This window comes from Neltuma alba, unplaced genomic scaffold (assembly GCF_004799145.2).
Source record: "Neltuma alba isolate B1F8T4 unplaced genomic scaffold, ASM479914v2 tig00005722_pilon, whole genome shotgun sequence".
Classification (NCBI taxonomy): domain Eukaryota; kingdom Viridiplantae; phylum Streptophyta; class Magnoliopsida; order Fabales; family Fabaceae; genus Neltuma; species Neltuma alba.
The window spans coordinates 175,695-197,255 of NW_021634207.1; the positions used below are offsets into that span (position 1 = coordinate 175,695).

Below are 21,561 nucleotides of genomic sequence, written 5' to 3' on the forward strand. Positions count from 1 at the left end.
ATTATTATTATTATTAATTTATGCTAAAATCAAGGGCAAATCCTATTTAACACCCACTTCTAAATATTTTGTAGTGCATCTAGCACTTTAAAGTATTTTTTATCTTGATGTTGGACGCAAAAAAAAATATTTTTAAATGTTAGATGCATATAAAAAAATACTTTAAGATGCTAAACAGACCAAAAAAATATTTTGAGGTGTTAGATGCATTTAAAAATATTTGTTGAACGTACTACAAAATACTTTAAAGTGCTAGATATACCTAAAAAAATATTTTGAGGTATTAGACGTATCTTATTCTAATTTTAAGTCAGGTCCACAAATTCAACGAATTTTAAATCTGAATTGATCTCTATTTCTAATTTGAGATTTGTGTCCGGCGAAAAAAAAGAGAGATATGTGAATATTACCACCTCCGACGCTTAATATAAGATCTTATTTGACTTTTATCTTAATCCTTAATATAAGACCTCAATCTATTTTGTCTTTCATATTTATATATATTTTTTCAAGATAACTCTTGTAATAATCGTAGCTCTAGCCAATATACTTAATTGGCAAGGATATTTTAGGAAAGACAACACCTATTTATAATAAATAACTAATTTAATTTTTTTCTTAATGTACTCAAATCAGTGAACTAACTCTTATATTTAGTAGTAGTATTTTACCATATTGCTCCCTTTTTTGGTTTTTTTTTCCCCAAAGTCACCTATACCTTTATTTAAAAGGGAGAATTACAATGAAGTCTCAAACAAGAAAAATAATTAAAAAAAAAAGTCTCACAGATTGTTATTCTCACTATAAAACTTATCATTATAAGCTGTTAAGGTTGTTATTGAGATTTTTTAGTACTCCTCCGGTCCTAATTATAAGACGCAATTGACTTATTTGAGGAGATTAAGGAAGTAAGTTAAATTGGTTATTTATAATAAATAAGTGTTGTCATTCCTAAAATATCCTTGCTAATTAAGTATATTGGCTAAAACTATCATTATTAGAAGGATTATCTTGAAAAAAATGCATAAATATAAGAGACAAAATGGATTGGGGTCTTATAATTAAAACCAAATAAAAAGTCAAATAGGATCTTATAATAAGGACCGGAGGAGTATTTTTTTTTTCGTGGGAGTTGATTGCAATTCCATTTTGTTTAAAAGCCACAGCTGCCTGGTCAAAAAAAAGCCACATCTGCAACAAGCGACTGGCCGCCACCTCACTGGTATCTAGATTGATTTGATATCCAATCCCACCCCCGGTTCAAAGGGTAAAAAGGAGAGAAAAGGGAACTAGGTTCAGAGTGCCAAAGCCCGAAGCCAATGGCGAAGCCGGAAAGTAGCGTCAGAGGCTCCAGATGGTCACTCAAGGGAATGACTGCTCTCGTCACTGGTGGTACTCGTGGAATTGGGTTCGATTTCTTCTCCTTTTCTTTTTAGCGACATGTCAATTTTCTTCGTACTCTCGCTCTAGCGTGGAATCATGTCTTTTCTACATAGAAGCGCTCCGAGTTTACTTTGGATTATGTTCTTCGGATATGGTGTTCAGGCATGCCGTGGTGGAGGAACTAGCCGACTTTGGCGCTACCGTGTACACCTGTTCCAGGAACGAGGAGGAGCTCGATAAATGCTTGAAGGAGTGGCGAGATCGAGGCTTTACGGTTTATGGGTCGGTTTGTGATGTGTCGTTTGGACCTCAAAGACAGAAGCTCATAGAAGACGTAGCATCTGAACTCAACGGCAAATTAAACATCCTTGTGAGTTCCTTCCCAGGTTACAAAAGACCCTTAGTTGATGAGACCTTTTTATTCAGACCTTCTCTCCGATGCATTACGAAGCCAAATTTTAGTATCTGCCGAATTGGTAGGAGCCCAATAAAAAAACCCCCCGAAATGAAAAAAAACCCAACTTAGCTACAAACACCCCCTTCTGGAATAAAAAAAAACCCCAAAAAACCATATTGGTAGAAATTGGCATACTTAAGGTAGTTTGATTTGTTTCCCCTATAAGCATACCATCATTTGGAGAACAGCACTCTTAAGACAGGTCTATTTTTCTGTGAACTTGGATTTGAAATACGTTATAATTGCATCATTTGAGCGTAGGTAAACAACGTTGGAACAAACATAAGGAAGCCGACAGTTGATTACAATGCCGAAGATTATATGAAGTTGATGAACACTAACTTCGACTCGGCGTACCATCTATGCCAACTTGCATATTCCCTTCTCAAAGCATCTGGGAATGGAAGCATCGTGTTCATTTCCTCCGTTGCAGGTCTGTCAAGTATAGGGAGTGGAACCATTTACGCCGCAGGTAAAGGTGAGTTGATGTTATAATTTGGTGTCATCATTTGCTTAAAAAAGAATTCTTATAAACTATGTTGAAAGAGATTCCTTAAGGGGCTTAATATGCTTCATTTTACAGCTGCAATCAATCAGCTTACAAAATGTCTTGCTTGTGAATGGGCAAAAGACAATATAAGGAGCAACTGTGTTGCACCGTGGTATACAAAAACGTCACTTGTGGAACATGTAATGCTCTTACACCCTGTCTATTCTATGTGGTTTGGTTTCTGCTCCAACGCCTTGTTGCTTCTGTTTTATTTTAAGACGGATCGTTGAACCTTGATGTGAAATTTGGTTAAAGCAGAAGTACATTGATAAATTGAGAAGTGAAGTTGTCTTGAGCAAGAAATCTGCCGTTTGTCCTAAAAAAACGAAAGCAAGACAAAGCTGTTAATTTATCATTGACTTATTGTTTAATTCAATGTTGACTGCTGATAGCATGTATGCTTTTGTCTTGTTAATGTTGTCTTTACTATCTTCATCCGTCATGTCTTGGTGGAAAAAAAAAAAAGAAAAGAAAAAAAGAAAATCAACATATCTTTGTTATTTTTTACGCTCCTGTTCTATATTAGGATCATTCGGAACGTACTAATGTTTGAGATTAGAAGAGTATCTAACACTATTCTCAAGACCCTGTAAACCCTTTAGATTTCTTGATATGAAATATATTGAGTACACGTGGAGATAACTTGTATGCATTCTGCATTTTGGCTACGTTGTGGTCTGTTACTCTGTTTTGCTTCTCTTGTTGCATGCACTGCCTCCACTTCATTTATCTATGTTATTTTATTTCGAATCTAGTGATTTCCATGCACAAGATGTTTGTCATGTGTATGCTTGAGACCGCGAAGCATAATTATAGTTGAGACAACATGGAATAAATATAAACAATTGGGTAAAATACTATCTTGGATTTTTACTATAAGAGCTAGTTGACTAACTTGGGGAGATTAAGGAAGTTAGTTATCTTAGTTATGCGTAGCAAATAGATGTTGTCTTTCCTAAAATACTCTTATTAATCATGTGTGCTTGAATTATCCATTGATAGTAATTTTTTAATATATGCAACTATTATAGGGATTGCCTAGGGGCAAAATAGATAAATATTAAAGATAAATTGAATTAGAGTCTTATATTTAGGAAATGTTTGGATAAGATCAAAACTATGGTTTCAGAAGTGCGTTTACGGTATATGAAATAAATATGTGGAGGAGTTTGTTTCGATTTGCGGAAAAGTGTTTCTAAAAAGTGTTTATTGGGTTACCCAAACACTCTTTTAGAATCAAATTAAATGTTAGATTAGCTTTTATATTAAAGATTGGGGGTAGTAATAATTGAAAATACCAATAACAGTTAAACAAAATCTGAACTGAGGGATGGATTAGTTTCAGGTTAAATTTCAGGGGATGCATTACTTGTCCTCCTTTTGCTTCCACTTATTTTACTTGTTTCAAGGGTTTACGTCTGAGCTACATGACAAAATAGTCTAGTCAACAAAAGTAGGGAGTGATTACTAACAGGACTTAATAATATGGTTTTTATGTGTTTTCTATCAAGTTCCTCAACAAAAACATGACAATTTTCCTCCACTTTGGTCATCACATGATTGGGTCGTCCAAAATTTTTTTCCTCCATCTCATTTTTCGTTGGAAAAGCTGATTGAAACACTTGAAGCCGCTTCATAAATGTACGTTGTATGTATAACTTTTAGACGAAAATAAACTTCAGCAATAACACTGGTTGCTAATATTTGATAATAGTTACTTGAAGACAGAGAGTTTATGAATGATATCCTAGCTCGAACGCCAGTAAAGAGAATAGCAGAAGCACATGAAGTGTCATCCTTGGTGGCTTTCCTTTGCCTACCTGCCGCATCCTACATCAATGGACAGGTTGTTTCAGTCGATGGAGGAATGACCGTCAATGCGTTTCAATCCAACATGAAATCAACCTAAAGCAATGTTTTCTCTCTGGACTGATGTTCTGACCCATGCTAATGCCGCCCTTCTGTTCACAGGGTTTGGCTTCCCTTTTCAACTCAGATATATGGAATTTTATTTGTGGCCTGTTATTGTTTACTGTAATTTTATTCATCAACTTGCCGTTCTACTGTTGAAATAAAATAAGAGAATTTTGTTTGGCTCGGTGCACCTGTGGAACCAATTATGGCTAAATATGTTAAACTCCGCTGCCCGGGAGGGGGGAAGCTGCATTGTGAAAATTGACTCCATGGCATGATGACTTGAACTCTTGAAGCAAGCCAATAAAATGTTGTTTCAGGATGGAATTCTTACCGTAGAATGTTGCGGACATTTTTCTTTTGAATTTGGTGGTCTTTTTGGTCGAGTTGCTTTTGAAGATGGTAACAATCTGGTCAGATTGTGCAAAATATGCATGGCTCATGTTTGTGCAATACTTCCATGCCCTAATGCTACTCTGATATTTGAATTTGAACTGACCCAGCCATTTTAGCACGTAGCATGAGGCTCTATGTGAATGCACGTCAAGCCAATTAGTATGGGGAGGCAAGTTATATGGTGGCCGGTTGATCTTGAGAATCACGGGCACATGCCCTTGGTGCTCTGACATTGTCACCTAAAAAAGTCCTATTAAACTACTACCCCGATGAACCCAATTTCAAGATCACAGCTTCATTGCCTTGATCAATGTTCTTGGCAAACAGCATTTCTGCGTCTCGCCCGATCAGCCCAAATTCGAAGGCCACAAATCTGATCTCAAGCATGTTCTCTTTGTTGCACTGCGGAATCAATATGTTCCCCCAAATCTTGAACCTCAGCCAAAAACTCGAATTCGAATCGTAATGCAAAATTCAAGAAATACTCTTTTGTTGCTTAATATAAAACTTAATTGTTAAGTTAATTTTGGTTCTAAATCCAATTATCAATGTGAAATGTGTGGCCGTTGCCCGTTCTTCTATGGGCTACCGAACCAAATGGGCCGACCAACTCTGTTACCGCATTTTTTTTTTGCCCAGCAAATCTTTTGCTTTGGATGTTTTGATCAGGGTTAAAGTCGTGCTATAAATTCCATTTGATTCCACTCACTTGATTTACAATAAATCATGCTATCGTTTTTTCATCAGGATAAATTATTTTAATTTAAAATTAAAAATTCTAAGGTATAAACAACCCCTATGAAGTTTTTTTAGCCGAATATATAAAACTAAGTAATAATAGAGTAATTTTGAACAAAGCATTATATTTATGTTGCGCATGTGATTGTTTAACATATGTTAATATTGCATATTGTTTATTGCTTGTGGATAGTATAATTAATTATAAATTTTAATCTAACAATATGTGCAAATACATAATTGAATTTTGGAGGGTGGAGACAAATAGAAAGAGCTTAATTCATAGCGTTAACATTTTTGTTCAACGACTAAGGTGTGTTTAAAATTCAGCCAAAACCTCTCATTCAACCCCCAAATCAAGCGAATCAAGCCCTTGTTTTTTTTTTTTTTGGGTCAAACAAGCGAATCAAGCTCAGACTGATCTAATTTTATTTTACTATTTTGTACTACTTCCGGTCCTTGATATAAGACTCCGTTTGACTTTTTGTTTGGTCCTAATTATAAGACTCCAATCCATTTTATCTATCATATTTATACATTTTTTTCCAAGATAGTCCTTCTAATAATGATAGTTCTAGCCAATACACTTAATTAGCAATGATATTTTAGCAATGACAACACTTATTTATTACAAATAACTAATTTAACTTACTTCCTTAATCTCCTCAAATAAATTAATTGAGTCTTATAATTAAGACCGGAGGTAGTAATTTTCAATGGATTGTCAATGAGCCCAACCTAGGTTATGAGGGCCATTCTTTTGGGCGGAAGATGATCAGCTCTATTAAAACTCAAGACGTGTGTTTTCCCGAATCCTTCACAATTTTGATGAATCAAATTTCGAGCACTTGCTCTCTAGGGGTGCTCGCCCATTTTATAGCGAACGGCCGTCGCATCTTTCTCTGTGCCTGTATAGTGTCTGTCCAAGCCCGGGGTTTAACGGCATCACGCTTTCTTTCCCGTTCTCCCCCTCCTCACTGTGACTCCGCCGCTGTTCTTCTCTTCCCGCACCCCCGGACCCTTCACCACTCTGCGACCCAGTTGCCTGCGCCAGGGCTTCTTTCGTTGTTCTCCTTTCTCCAGTCTTGGCCTTCATGGTCTGTTTTACCCCTAGGGTTTTAGTGTCTTGCTTGTGATGTCCCTTAAACCCTCAGGAACCTTTGAATTGGAAGAAAGACTGGGTAATTTCAAGCCCTTCTCTGAGTCGGGATCGTGCTCTAGGTCCATTAGCGAGACGGTTGATGGGTCGCATCAATTCACCATAAAGGGATATTCTTTGGCCAAAGGGATGGGTGCTGGCAAGTATATAATGAGCGACACTTTCAGTGTTGGTGGTTACGATTGGGCCATATATTTTTACCCGGACGGCAAGAACCCCGAGGACAATTCCATGTATGTTTCGGTCTTCATAGCGTTGGCGAGCGAGGGAACCGACGTGAGAGCTTTGTTCAAGTTGACTTTGGTGGATCAGAGTGAAAAGGGGAATGACAAGGTACATAGCCATTTTGATCGCCCGCTGGAGAGTGGACCCTATACGTTGAAGTATAGAGGCAGCATGTGGTATGAATTTCGTAGAGTGCTTGTTTTTCTTTTGACGCCAATTTTTGTTGTTAAATTCTGATACGGGGTAGGTGTTTAGTGGGAGGAAAACTTATATTGTGACTGTTTGGGGTTTAGGGTTCTGATTGGGGTGGATGATTTTCCTTCTGGTACAACTGGAATGGGGTTTAGTCATTAGTGAGAATAATGCCTTTGAAGGTAATGTGATTAAATCTACTTATACTGCAATTGAGGGTCAATCAAATGTTTTTTTTCCCTAAATTTTTTTTCGTTTGGATATTGTTTTATTGGTACTGTGCCTTGACGCTCTAGTGTTTGGAGGCGAGAAAATGGTAAAGACATGCTTGGTTAGATTAGTTTTGGTGTTCTCATGTCTCTACATATTTTTGCTTTATAGTTCTCTCAAGAGATGGCGTTTTAAAAGTTAGTATTGCCAGTACTTAACGAGTTCTAGATGTCAATAATTCAGGATATGCTATTTGAGAATCAGGTTGGATGAGCATTCTGTGTTTGACAATTGGTCTGTGCCCTGGAGGCGGCAGATTTATTCTCAAATGTTGTTATGAAGCATTAATTTAATTTTTTATACAATAGAAGAAAGCTTCAGAAGTCTTTCATGTTTTTGTTTATTGCAAAACTAATTTTTTCCTTTATTCTTTTGAGAGTGTTGGGGCTGGAAATATTTCTTTCCTTATGCCCCTGTATTATTTTCCTCAATTTTTCTTGGGCCTGAGGATTATCAGTTTATTACTAGTCTTGTACTCACATTTATGTATTCATTTCAGGGGTTACAAAAGATTTTTCAGAAGAACACTATTGGAAACTTCAGAGTATCTGAAAGATGATTGCCTTGTAATGCATTGCACTGTTGGTGTGGTCCAAACACGTTTTGAGGGAAGTAAACAAAGTATTATCATACCACGGTCAGACATGGGTCAAGATTTTAAGGGCTTGTTAGAAACTGGAGTTGGTTGTGACATACTTTTCAAGGTCAAGAATGAAAGCTTTAAAGCCCATAAGTTGATACTTGCAGCACGGTCTCCTGTGTTTAGAGCACAGTTTTATGGACTTGTTGGGGATCCTTGCATCAACGAAGTAGTGGTGGAGGATATCGAGCCGTTTATCTTCAAGGTGGTGCTTTTGGCTTTATTATTGACTATTGTGGTATCTAAAGAGCAAAGATAATCAATCGCATAGTTATTTCATAAGAAATGGTTGTCTTTTTAGGTTTCCTGGCATAACATATATATGCACTTTTTTTTTTTGGTGAGCATATATCAACTTTTTTAGAAAACAAAAATTTCTTTTGTTTATAAATAATTGAGCATGTGTGTTTTGGATTTTTCTGTGCTGCAATAGATTCTTAAGCTCATAGGACATGCTGTTGTTCAATGTGTTTCCTTAATAATTTAGGTAATGGCACTGGTAGTTTTGCTGTTATAGAAAGATTTTCAACTTTGTGTCTGTGGTTTGGCCTGAACCTATAGTAAAGTAAATAAACGGAATGGTAAACCGTGTGTGATTTCTAGATATTCTCTCTTGTATTGGTATATGTCAGAAAAAGTGACGCGGAGGTAGATTATCTTTTTTGAACTTGGGCAATGGGCAGGTGTTCTTTTTGCTTCTTCTTCTTCTTCTTCTTTAGTTGACGGAAGAGACTTCGGCAAATAAGAAAGAAAAAGAAAAAGAAAAAGGAGAGATATGCTGGCTCAAAAAGGCCAATCTCTTTGCAGCTTCCATATAAAGACAGCAAAGACCCCTGAAACTACGTGTTTTAACCTGAACATTTTAAGATTGGCTGTAGCCTGTCTTTACAAAATTCTCTCTCCTAAAGTCTTGGGAACACGTTAGAAGAAAATGCTTCAAAAAACCTCTGTTTCTTGAAAAAGAAGAAAGTTTATTCGAAAGATTCTATGTTGCCTTGTAATGTGGGGAAAGATGACAGTTGATCTCCTAATTCCCAAAGCAGCACAAACGTATCAGGATCCAGGAGATGTGGGTTTATGTGTTCGTGCAATGCCTACTCAACAGATTGCTTGGCTTAAACCTCTCAAGTACTGTAGCCCAGACTATAGGTTTTATCTTCGTGAGTTTTTGCCATTCATGAAAGGCTTGTTATGGATGAAAACAGTTAGAAACTTCCTCTAGAGATTGTCACATTTTATGAAGATGGCAAGTTAGCATGTTCTTTTATGGAATACTAAGCTTTGATTTTGGAAACTATGTTCCTATTGTAGTAGGTCCTTGAGTAAGTTATTGTTGAAGTTTTTTAGATGATTTTTCTATGGTTAGAGTGTTGGCAATTCCAGATTGAACAATGAAACATTATTTCAAAATTTATGTTAAGTATGTTGGTTGAGGAGAATTTCTTTTTCTGTCTTAGCAGGTAATGCTTCTCTTCATTTATACAGATGAACTTCCTGATATCTATCAAATCGTGGATTCAGTGCCGCTGCCCATGTGCACACATACTGCCATGATGCAGCATCTATTGGCTGCCGCTGATCTGTATAATATTGATCGTCTGAAATCATTATGTGAGTCAAAATTGTGTGAAGATATCAGTACTGATACGGTTGCAACAACACTTGCATTGGCTGAGCAACACCACTGTCCACTGCTTAAGGGCATCTGTTTAAAATTTATCGTGAATCCATCAAACCTGGGAGGTGTGTTATCCATATAAAGAGTGTGTTAGATTCTTTTACCTCGAGTTGCATGATATGTGTGTATATATATTGTTAGCGTTCTTGGGGTTTCAGCATACTTTTCATATCAATTATGATTTTGATTTGTTGATTTGTATATTCCAGAAGTTGGTAGGATACATACTGATAGTATATGGCCAAATACCAATTTGAATGTTAAGAATATGTAGAACTTTATTTGAAACACCACTTTACCAACACATTCCACCACCTCACCAACACACAACCTTTTTGGTTTTGCGGACAGGAAGGCCGGATGACCACTGGTTGTTTAACCTTTTGCAAAGATTCAAAGTGTTCTTGCTGCTGATCACACCTATTTTGCTTTTCTCCTTTTTAACTATTGTAATGATTTTTCTATATTATTTTTTAACATTCTATCTGTACAAAGGGTGCATTTCACTTTATGTGGTCTCCTGGGTCCATCTGCTTGTTTTTGGAATTCTTTGGGTTTTCTACATTATGATGTATATGCTTGCTTCCTACAGCGGTAATGCAATCTGAAACATTCGTGCACTTGAAGGAGAGCTGTCCCTCCATGTTGTTGGAGTTGCTGGAGACATTTGCTTCTGCAGATGAAAGCTCGAGCCAGACATTGAGCAGGAAGAGAAGTGGCAGCAGCATATATGGGCAAGATTTAGCAGATGAGGGTGCTGCCGAATCAGTTAATCCAAATGGTAGACGTATCAGGAGGCGGACTTAATTTGATTTGAGGTGAGGATGCTGCTGAATCAGCGCCCCCCCTCCCCCCCCAAAAAAAACAAAAGAAAACAAAAAAGCAGCAGCCTGACAACACAAAATATTGTGTGACATAGAACGTTTTCTATGTTGACATTTTTATCAGGCGGTACTTTGTAATTATCTCTGGGAATGAATATAGTGTTAATTGTTGAGAAATATAGCTGAATGCTTGAACTTTTGCTACATAAAAATTGCATTTGATAGGTGAATGAATCAATGGTGCTAAATGGATTCTGACCAGCAACTTTATTGAAGTTCACTTGGCTGCTCTATTTGAATTAGTTCGGGCCCCTCTTCATCTCCTATAATTATGGGGAGAATTATAACTACGATTGAGGATGTTAGACGTATAAATAGGGATCAAGCTGTGTGATTTGCCCCTTCATAATAAATAGTACGATATTTTAGTTTATCATTTTCTTACCTTAAATGGACAAGCAAGCTAAATAAGAACACAAGTATAAAATGATTATGAGTTATCCGTGAGGACAGTATAATTATGGTGATGCTTGTGGCTCTGAATAATTTGAAGTCGGGGTGATGCCAAATCAGCATGGGTGGGTGAGCCATATTCCGTGACGAGGCCGTCGAGCTTCCACCCAGGCACGTGAATTCTGAAAGAAGGCCACGCTGTCGTTGACTTTTGTGGGCTTTGTATCTCCCTTTCCTCTCCACTGGGTAACACGAATATGCTTTAAATCGAAGGAACTCTTGTTTATGGGTATTAAATTGTGACAAGGGTGGAAATATGAAGGCATGAAAGGCAGGGAATGATGTGACCAGGAATGCCGTCATTCCTTAATGATGCAGTTAAATAGCTGGTCAAAAAAAAAATGATGCAGTTAAATAAATAAATGCAAGAAGACTTGGGAGTTACGTACGTGATAGAAATGAAGATATAGCCCTAGCCATATTCGGTTTCCTTGGTCAAAGTCAAAATACATGTGCCTCTTACCGCCTTGATAGTTTTTTTTTTTGGGGGGGGGGGTGTGTTAGATCTGTATTTCTATAGGTGTAAGATATTGGCTTTTATTGTCGGATTAGCTATTAATGCCAACAAGTTACTCTATTTGGCGGAGCCCTTCTAGATAGGTGCTTGGTTTTGGGTACACAAGTGTGCGAAAAAATTGTGTAGATAAAAAAATATTTTTTTAACAAAAAGTCAAAGTGCGTGGCCGCAAGTCATTGGAGCAGATGTGGACCCCGCGGGGGTTTCTGGTCGTCAGTTGAAAGTGGCGGGGGCGCGCGTGGGGGAAAATGTGAAGGATTAAGTTACGCGAGTGAGAATTATCGAACAATGAGCTAATGATGATCTGGCCAAAAAAGACAAATAATAATAATGTAGGGAGATTGCCTCCTCTTAAAATTTACTAACCCCGCTTTTTAATTGATTAATTTAAAAAAATTAAAAATTAATTAAATTAGTTTTTATAATAAATAAGTATTATTTTATATAAAATATTTTTACTAATAATATGAATTATCTAAAACTATTATTTAATAAAAAATTTAACATATACAACTATTATAACGATTATTATAAAAAATAAATAAATATAAAAAAATTAAAATCTTGGATCAAATTAAAAATTAAATAAGTTTTTATATTAAAAGCGAAGGTGGGGCATGAATATGAATTACAAGCATAATAATGCTTATTTGTAGCTGCTTGAGTGGAGTTTAAATTACGAGTTATAAATTGTAACGCCTAATAGTGTGCCTTTAGCCAGCTAGCTTGTAGACTTTGGGGCAGTAATAGAATAGAGTTATAAATAGCCAGCTAGCCACCCAGAAGTCAGAACTCGCTGTGGCCTCCCCTCCCCATGGAAACCGCGTTTTACAAGCTTCTCCTCTTCACGACGGCGCTGCTAACATGCGCCGGCTACGGAATGTCCATCACGCGTTGCCCTAACTGTGGCAACACCTCCGTGCCTTACCCGCTCAGCACCTCTCCCGACTGCGGTGACCCCTCCTACAAGATCCGGTGCAGCTCCGGCTCCCTCCTCTTCGACACCCTCAACAACTCCTACCCGATCGTCTCCGTCCACCCCCAATCCCAACGCCTTGTCATCCGACCCGCCTCCCTCATTCCCAACACCTGCGTCACCTCCGATAAGATCCACGGCGGCATCCGCCTCAACAGCACCCTCCCCTTCAACATCACCAGCAGCAACACCGTCGTCTACCTCAACTGTACGGACACGCTTCTCCTTTCCCCCTTGGATTGCTCCTCCTCCAGCTTGTGTCACACCTACATCAACGGCACCGGAGACGCCACTCCTTGCCACGACGCGCCTATATGCTGCACTTTCCGGGCGGGTGGCTCCAGTAACTCCTACATGATTCGGGTCCGGGACGTCGGCTGCAGCGCTTACTCCAGTTTTGTGAACCTGAACCCGTCTCTGGCGCTGAGCAGGTGGCCTGAACCGGGCCTGGAAATTCAGTGGGTGTCGCCGCAAGAACCTATGTGTGGGTCCCAGGGGGATTGCGAGGGCGGGAACTCCACTTGCGCGCCGGACCCATCAAGAAACGGCATCAACAGGTGCTTTTGTAACGCCGGCCTTGTGTGGGACCCTATTCAAGGGGTGTGCTCTGAAAGTGAGTCGTCTTACGTCATTTTCTTTTTCCCCTTTCTTTTGTTTTCAACATAAAATTTGCCAGAGGCGTTGACTAATGGGTGCCATTTATTTTCCTTTGACGCTTTGAATTCAGAAATCAAATGTCAAAGTCCGGATGGTTGCAGCGGCTCCGATCGAACTGCCCTAATAGCAGGTACACCCTGATCCATCACGAACCATTTCATCGACATCTCGATATTTTCTTTCCCCTTCTACAAATTTGATGGAAAACGATCTCAGATTAGCGGCCTCCTGTTGAATTCCTTCGAATATATCCATTTTAACCCCAACGACTCTGGGTCCAAATACGCGCAGGTTTAACGAGCGGGATTTGCGCAGCACTGATAGTGGCCATTATTGCGGTTCTTCTCTACAAACGGCACCGGCGTATCAAGGAGGCCCAAGAACGGCTGGTCAGAGAGCGAGAGGGTATCCTGAACGCAAGCGGGGGAGGCAGAGCCGCGAAGCTCTTCTCCGGCAAAGAACTGAAGAAAGCTACCAACAACTTCTCCGGAGACCGCCTCCTCGGCGCCGGCGGCTACGGCGAAGTCTACAAAGGTGTTCTCCAGGACGGCACCGTCGTGGCCGTCAAATGCGCAAAACTCGGGAACGCCAAAGGCACGGACCAAGTCCTAAACGAGGTGCGCATATTATGCCAAGTCCACCACCGTAACCTCGTCGGTCTTCTGGGCTGCTGCGTCGAGTTAGAGCAGCCCATGATGGTGTATGAGTTCGTAGAGAACGGGACTCTCCTCGATCACTTGCAGGGCCAAAATACGCCCACCAAAGGGCGGGGCTCTCTAAGTTGGTCTCATCGCCTTCGAATAGCTCACGACACGGCACAAGGTCTCGCCTATCTTCACTTCTCGGCCGTGCCTCCTATATACCACAGGGACGTCAAGTCTAGTAACATTCTGTTAGATAATAAATTAAATGCAAAGGTTTCGGATTTTGGTTTATCAAGGCTGGCGGAAACAGATTTGAGCCACATCTCGACTTGTGCTCAGGGCACACTGGGGTACTTGGATCCAGAGTATTACAGGAATTACCAACTGACGGATAAGAGCGATGTGTATAGTTTTGGGGTGGTACTGTTAGAACTTTTGACGGCGCAGAGGGCTATAGATTTTAACAGGGGTGCGGATGATGTGAACTTAGCGGTATATGTGCAGACGATGGCGGAAGAAGAGAAGCTGATGGAGGTGATAGATCCAGGGTTGAAAACCGGGCGACCACTTTGGAAGTGGACACTATGAAGGCTTTGGCGTTTTTGGCTCTCGGATGCTTGGAGGAGCGGAGGCAGAACCGACCTTCCATGAAAGAGATACTTGAGGAGATTGAGTACATCATTGGTATTGCCACCGCCAAGCATGCCCAAAGCTAGTCTCTCCTTGTCGACGTTCGTTGCCAAAGCACTCCCATGTTCATGTTCTGACAGGATTACCATCACGGGCCCATACTTAATACCATCGTCTTCATTTCTCGTTACTTCATCTTCGCAGTTGCAAATAATTGATGATGGGGGAAGGAAAGAACATTGGTTTTGCCTTTATTTCTTTTCTTTCTTTGTTTTTTCCCCTTTGGGAGACGGGTGGGGCAAACGGGCCCTGTTTGATAGTGAAAAAAGGGTGTGAAAAAAGATCAAGTGAAAAATACAACGAAGAGGACTTGAAAGAATGTGAAGTGACCCATTAACTTTTTTATCTCAATAAAAATAATACTATAAAAACTCATTTGTCTTTTATTTTGATCATACATATAAAACCTGAATTTAATTTATTTTCATATTTATTTATTTTTTAAAAATAATTTTTATAATAATAATAGTTCTAACTATATTATTTATTATAAATAACAGACTTAACTAATTTTTTTACTTTATTTAAATTAGTTGACTAATTCTTATTATTATATTTTATTAAAATTAAAATTACTATTTTTTCTTGTCTACAAGTAATTTAGTAGGAAGTTACAAATAACAACTTTTAAATATAAAGGATAATTTCATTTTTTTATTATATTTTATTTCATTAAAAATCATTATTTCGTCAATAGAAATAGGGCTTTTAAATATAATTTCAAGTTAATACAAACTTTGATCTCTCAAATTTGTTTTCATTTTAGTTTTGATCCTTCAAGTTTCAAATCATAAATTTTGATCCGATACAATAGTTTAAGATTTATTAAATTATAAGAACCAATGTTATTAAAAAAAAAAAACTAAAGAGACCAAAACCTATGATTTAAAACTTGAAAGACCAGAACTAAAATAAAAACAAGATTAAAGGACTAAAGTTTGTTTAACTCTATTTCTTGGGCTGAAGCTTCAAGAGGATAAGCAATGATTTAGAAAGTGAGAATAGAGAAAAGAAAACCGCAGTGCATCCCATACCAATCATACGTCTCTCTAGACATCACACATTTACAAGGATGCAATACAGCTTCAAGACGATCAGAGGTAAAACACTGCCCTGATACTACCCAAAAAAAAAAAAAAAATTACACCCATCATTTTTTCCCTTTTCCAAAATACTGTTGTTTTCTAGGAAAAGAACAAAACATACTGGTCTTCTACAATGCAGCTCCCCAAACTGATAAAATGAAATTTCAGACCGAACAGCGACAGAAAGCACGACAGATTGCAGAACCTACTTTGCACCACTCAGTCACTCTTTCTCCTATATATTAGCAAATCCAAAATACACAACCATTCTGTTCGAGAAATTCCACTCATTGTTTTAAGCAAATTAACCTGCGGAGTAAGCTTCGTGTGACAGTGGCTTAGGATTTCTTCTCGGTCCGGGCACATCAAGCTCATCCAAAGAACCAGACCTTGATGAAGACTGCCAAAGCTATTTGCAAGAAAAATGCCGCTATTATCATAACCGAGACATCACTGCCTTCTACGTAAGACCTGAGGTTCAGGGCAACAAAGCTAGCTGAGGCAGTACCGACAAGGATTATTACAAGCCACCGGACAATCTCAAGAGGGATAAGCATCAGAAACTGAAAAGTGTAAAAGAATTATGTATTAGAAAATAACGTAAAAAATGATCTGATAACAGTTCTCTTTTGCTACTGGTAAGGGCTCGATTTGGACATCAAACAACAAATTCTGATAGCACAAAGGACATGTAAATATATAAGTCACGCTTTGTGACAAACAGAAAATAGAAGAAATGTGGTGCCCTCCTCTCCAACGATGCAATCTTACTCGCAGTTAGCATGCATGTATGTACACTCCCTGTTTTTCCAGTGATGTTTCACCAAAATTACACAGAAAGTTTTTTTTTGGGGGGGGGGGGGGGGATGATACGCTGAATTGGAGAAGGCACAAACTCACAGAGGATGGGATGAAAATGGCAAGGGAATACCCCCACATGCACCAAAACCGAATAAGGCTAGAATTTGAACCCAGATACTGAAGCAAGAAATAATATGCCAGTGGGACAGCTATTGCATAGCCATAGATAGAACATGCAGCCACATTGACATAGCTGACATCAAAGCTCCATGAAGTGCTCTTATCTGTTTGTTTTTCCATAAGATACGTTGCCAGATTTCCCAGTGAAGCAAGCACAAAAACCAATGTTGTTGAGATCCATATAAGCCCGTATCTGTTATAACAGAAAGAATTTGCTCCATTAGATACACAACATATATGCAACGTTACTGGGATTATATTCAAACATTTAAAAGAAACCAAAAGAAGAATAAATGGAAGGGAAGCAAAACATTTGCCTAGAGGTGCTGCATCCCTCTTGCAGCATCAGAATTATGGGGTAGCATTATGATTAGTAGATTTTAAGGTCATAATTCAGCATCTTTTCCGAAGGCTGCTTGGATCACTGTTCAAATAAGCATATTTATTTCAACAGCTTCAATATGATCATGAAAAAACTTGTGATCATATGGTTCTGCCTTTTTGTTAGCAGAAAAGTTTGGATGCAAACACCAGATTTAATTTTGACCCCAAAATATCAGGCGTACTATCCAATGATTGAACCATGAAATTTCAAGCATGCATTAAGATAACAAATGACACTTTCGTGATTATCCACCTACATGACTTCCACTTGCCCAAACTCAGGTCAGAAAAATGATCAGTTATGCATGGGTAAAAAGAACAGAATGATAAATATAATAGAAGAAATCAGAGAAGGAAGTATTTCCCATATTATGGTAACAGTTGAACTGTCAATAAGACTGTTCTCCAGGCATAGCCTTCCAAAATGTAATTTCAGAATCTTGAGCAATTTCTCTCCCTTTTAAACTCAAATGTATATAAGCACAACTTAAAAAGCATAACTCACAAATCAGGGTTAGCATCTATCTTGCTAAAAAAATCTCCAGCAACTGGATTCATGGAACTCATCAATCTGTTCAAGACTAGATCTGTATCCACATTGAAATACTGTGTGTATGATGAGATACTGAAGACTCCCCTCCAGTTGTTTGCTGGCTGTTGCTCAAATGCTTCTGCATGGATGGACAAACCAGAAATATGTCAAGTAAGTTAATGACAAATGGTTTAAAGTCAATCGGAATTATCCTTATCAAAAATAATATCATAAACACAGACCTTATACCATTTCGCAATCATTAATTCTCTTTGTGCGCGCAGGTGTGCTTGTTTATATGCATGAGGAGCTTATAAAAAAAGGTCCTCACATGCTTCTAATAGTATTCTCAGAAAGCACATCAATTGTAAAGAAAACAAGCATCCGTAGCTAAAATGTTCTAAGATTTTCCAAGGCAACCTAAAGGTTAGAAAAAAGAGGCTATACATCATTTGGAGCAAATAAGAGGTACATTATTCTGTCAAGTCATCAATAAAACACGCCAAAAGAGAGGGAAATGAAACAAGTATCCAATCGCTGCTCTTACAGAGGGCCATACCAGTTGGACTTCCAAGAGTTTGGTATCCCCTTCCTCTGTCTCCTCCATTGTTTGGAGGGAATATTTGCATATTTGCTCCAGGGACTGCAGTGTAGAACTGAAACTTTAATAGCAGGCAATTATGCAGATCTCAACATATGAAGTAAAAAATATGATATAAATTCATACCCTCATGGTTTGTGGTATTCTTTTCTTCAGCTACGACAGCCTAGGCATAACAGAAATAAGTATAAGCTATAAGCCAATAGAATAAATGAAGGGATACCAGGAAAAAAGTACGGATTAGGATCAGACTAATTTACTTTCGTATGGAGTTCACATTTGAAAGTCGGTGAAACGTGTAAACCAATAATGGAAGATCTCACATGTTAAGAAGTAGGGTAATTTACATGACTGTAAGCAATCATCTTATTGATTATGGGCTAAATTACATAAAACTCCCATGAATTTTGAGCTATGCGCAAACATGATCATTAAAATTTGATGAAGAATCCTCTTAAACCTCTAAATTTTTGTAAATAACCCCTTTGACCTTAATTAGCCCATTATCTCACTAACAAGGTATCATACATCATTGACGATATATCTCCCTAAACCCCCCCCCCCCAAAAAAAAAGTTTCAAAGGCTGGGAGGTTCCACATAATAGGGGTCATGTACATTTATCCTTAATTCTTTCAGGAATCTTAAGTTATCATGTAAATCTGTAATTGAGGCAAGGGAAAACAATAGAACCTAGCCTCTCTTTTATGAGCCGTAACTATCTCTAAAAGAAAAGGTGAGATATCAACTTGACAGAGGGATAAACTGTGGAAAGACGTAGCAAGAAAGATATCGCAGGGGAAGACATACCAAATAGACCACAGCACTGGTCTGAGACGCACTAATCAGCTCTCGATGGCGTCGTTATTTTACTCGATAAAATCAGAAAAATGCTCAAGACCAGTGATTTTTTCTTTTAAAAAAAGAACATGAAAAGGAAAATGAAAAGGTTGTGATGATTTAAATTATAGAGGGAAATCCATGTCTTTCGCATTTAAAATTGATCAGTTGAGCACATTCAATTTGTCGGAAATGGAAGAGAGGAAAGATTTTGCCAATAATGAAGTATCTCCGTCACTAAAACCATCAGATCAGTTCATTTGATCTAGTTATCGCATATGATAATATGAACACGCGCAAACTAATGAAGCGCGAAAATCACATAGTCAATAATCAAGAAACAAGAGGGGAAGGTACGAACAGGAACTGAACCGAGCAAATGGCTAGTGGGAAGACCGGTGTAGGACTCCTCCATCGCGTAGGGAGAAAAACAGAAGCTTCGCAGCTCAAACAGAAGAAGGCATGGAAGCTATGAGATTAAAAACTGAGCGGGAATTCCTGAGAGGGACTCAGGAGACGAGACCAGAGAAGAGGGAACCCCTGGTGCAGGTCCTGGGCCGGGAACGGGATTGCTGGGAAGAACTCTTCGCTCCGCTCACCTCTGACTTTGCTTTTCCTTTTTCTCAGTGTATAGTGCAGGGCCTTGCTTTCTAGGCCGGGTAACGTGATCGGATGTAGATTGGGCTCCACAAACCGAGCTTGATGGCCCTTGGGACACGTGTACTTGTTTTGCCCCTTTAAATGCAATTGTTTGCTGCAAAGTGAAGAGGCATGGTGCTGATGGTGAGGATTCATCTGCCAGGCTGGACGGTCGACATAGCTGCGCCCTTGGTGGGAATTAAAGCAAGGCGCAACAGAGGATCTAGCCTCTAAATTGAGCATAATTCGTTTCTCAAGAGCACCCTAAAATATTAGCAATATTTTGTCCACATAATTATGTTGTTTTTCCAGTGATCATCATAAGCATATCAAATCATGCTATTCATAAGCTATACATATGATCACCATCATATCAATGTACGGTGTTATTACTTTGAAAACAATTTTCATTATACTGAGTTTAGAATGAGTTGCGTTGTCCAAAATTTATAAATAATGTTGCCTCCGGTTCTAAATATAAGAAAATAAGTTAAATTAGTTATTTGTAATAAATAAATATTGTCTTTCTTAAAATATCCTTACTAATTAAATTTATTGGCTATAACTACTATTATTAGAAGGACCATCTTAAAAAAATAGATAATATGAGAGATAAAATAGATTTGGGTCTTATATTTAAAACGAAAATAAAAATTAAATGAGGTCTTGTATTAATATCTGAAGCTAATACAATATATTATAATTTTCATTATCATTGGTTGCGTATCTTTATATTCTACATTGACATAAAATAATACTACTCCTGATTTTTAATATAAGAGTTTGTTTGACTTTTATTTTATTCTTAAATATAAGATCTCAGTCCATTTTATCTCTTTTATTTATCTATTTTTTTGAAATAGTCATTGTAATAATAGTAATTCTAACTAATACACTTAATTAGTAAAGATATTTTAAAAAAAGATAACTCATACTATCTCCGATCTTTAATATAAGACCTCATTTAACTTTTACTTTGATCCTAAATATAAGACCTCAATCCACTTTGTCTCTCATATTTATGCTTTTTTTTTCTAAGGTAGTTCTTTTGATAATAGTAGTTCTAACCAATACACTTGATTAGTAAGGATATTTTAGAAAAAACAATACCCATTTATTACAAATAACTAACTTAACTTATTTTCTTAATCTCCTCAAATTAGTCAATAAGCTTTTATAATTAGAACCGGAGGTAGTATTTATTATAAATAACTAACCTAACTAATTTTTTTAATATATTCAAATTAGTCAACTAACTTTTATATTAATCACAAAAAGTGGTACATGATATATTAGGAAGCCGTCCATGAACGAAAAAACATGGTTTTAAAATTTCGTATAATTTACGCGAAATCACGTGTAGCTATTTTGTAATGTGACAAATCAATGGATAAATGTCATATAAAAGTAGATTTAAAAATAGTTGAATTTTGATGCAAGTGTACCCAAGTTGAAGCTAGAAATTCTTAATATAAAAACTAGTCAAAGGTTAAATCTAATTATAAATATAAGATCTCAATCAATTTTGTCCTTCAAATCTATAATATTTTATCTAAAATATCCTTAATGATTTTAAGAGTTCTCACTAAGAAATAATTTTGAATAATTAGAAAAATCACCATACGTGTTATAATTAACTAAATAATTAATTAACGTAACTATTTTTTAAATTTATTTAAATTAGTTATCTAACGAGCTGAGGTAGTATTAACAAAAGGGTTAAGTTAAATGATATATTCATTGATGTCGAGGCTATAAATTATACAGTTGAATAGTTGATAGCCCTCACCAAGGGCAGGATTTGATGAAACTCGAGTAATAAAGAAATAGATGAAATTCACTAGAAGAGAAATAGAAAAAGGAGGAGCGGGAAGAAAAAGAGATATGACGTGCGGACGTTGAGACGCCACGATGGTGGAAAATTTGGATGCATGCAGCAGATAGCCTTTCTATATATGGGGTGACAGCTTTAACAAGGAACGCGGAGACTCATTCAAGAGACATGACATCTTACATAATCACTTTAGACTGTTTGCTTTTGCCCCAAGAGTTAATAATTTTAATTAAAAATAATTTTG

General features: G+C 37.5%; 3 protein-coding genes and 1 pseudogene across 4 annotated transcripts; 3 read left to right on the forward strand and 1 right to left on the reverse strand.

The window, feature by feature from the left end:
- Nucleotides 1–1,270: 1,270 nt before the first annotated feature.
- LOC114748472 (tropinone reductase homolog At5g06060) lies at nucleotides 1,271–4,494 on the forward strand. Its single transcript, XM_028936884.1, has 5 exons — nucleotides 1,271–1,408; nucleotides 1,546–1,753; nucleotides 2,102–2,318; nucleotides 2,424–2,530; nucleotides 4,105–4,494. The coding sequence occupies exons 1-5, from the start codon at nucleotides 1,320–1,322 to the stop codon at nucleotides 4,297–4,299; spliced, it is 816 nt and encodes a 271-aa protein (XP_028792717.1). The 5' UTR covers nucleotides 1,271–1,319; the 3' UTR covers nucleotides 4,300–4,494.
- Nucleotides 4,495–6,247: 1,753 nt separating this feature from the next.
- On the forward strand, nucleotides 6,248–10,691 carry LOC114748470 (BTB/POZ and MATH domain-containing protein 3). 2 transcript variants are annotated; one of them, XM_028936880.1, is made up of 4 exons: nucleotides 6,248–6,998; nucleotides 7,784–8,129; nucleotides 9,382–9,667; nucleotides 10,195–10,691. In XM_028936880.1, exons 1-4 carry the CDS (start codon nucleotides 6,574–6,576, stop codon nucleotides 10,407–10,409), a joined length of 1,272 nt encoding a protein of 423 aa, XP_028792713.1. In that variant the 5' UTR covers nucleotides 6,248–6,573; the 3' UTR covers nucleotides 10,410–10,691. The 2 variants fall into 2 exon arrangements, with proteins under 2 accessions (XP_028792713.1, XP_028792714.1); XM_028936881.1 differs by having other exon boundaries at nucleotides 6,250–6,998; nucleotides 9,385–9,667.
- A 1,468-nt stretch (nucleotides 10,692–12,159) lies between these two features.
- On the forward strand, nucleotides 12,160–14,592 carry LOC114748430 (wall-associated receptor kinase-like 20; annotated as a pseudogene).
- Nucleotides 14,593–15,410: 818 nt separating this feature from the next.
- On the reverse strand, nucleotides 15,411–19,451 carry LOC114748490 (protein YIPF1 homolog). The gene is made up of 6 exons (XM_028936919.1): nucleotides 19,206–19,451; nucleotides 18,133–18,172; nucleotides 17,965–18,048; nucleotides 17,379–17,544; nucleotides 16,409–16,682; nucleotides 15,411–16,071 (listed from the first exon to the last, which is right to left on the reverse strand). Exons 1-6 carry the CDS (start codon nucleotides 19,257–19,259, stop codon nucleotides 15,880–15,882), a joined length of 810 nt encoding a protein of 269 aa, XP_028792752.1. The 5' UTR covers nucleotides 19,260–19,451; the 3' UTR covers nucleotides 15,411–15,879.
- Between the last annotated feature and the right edge of the window lie 2,110 nt (nucleotides 19,452–21,561).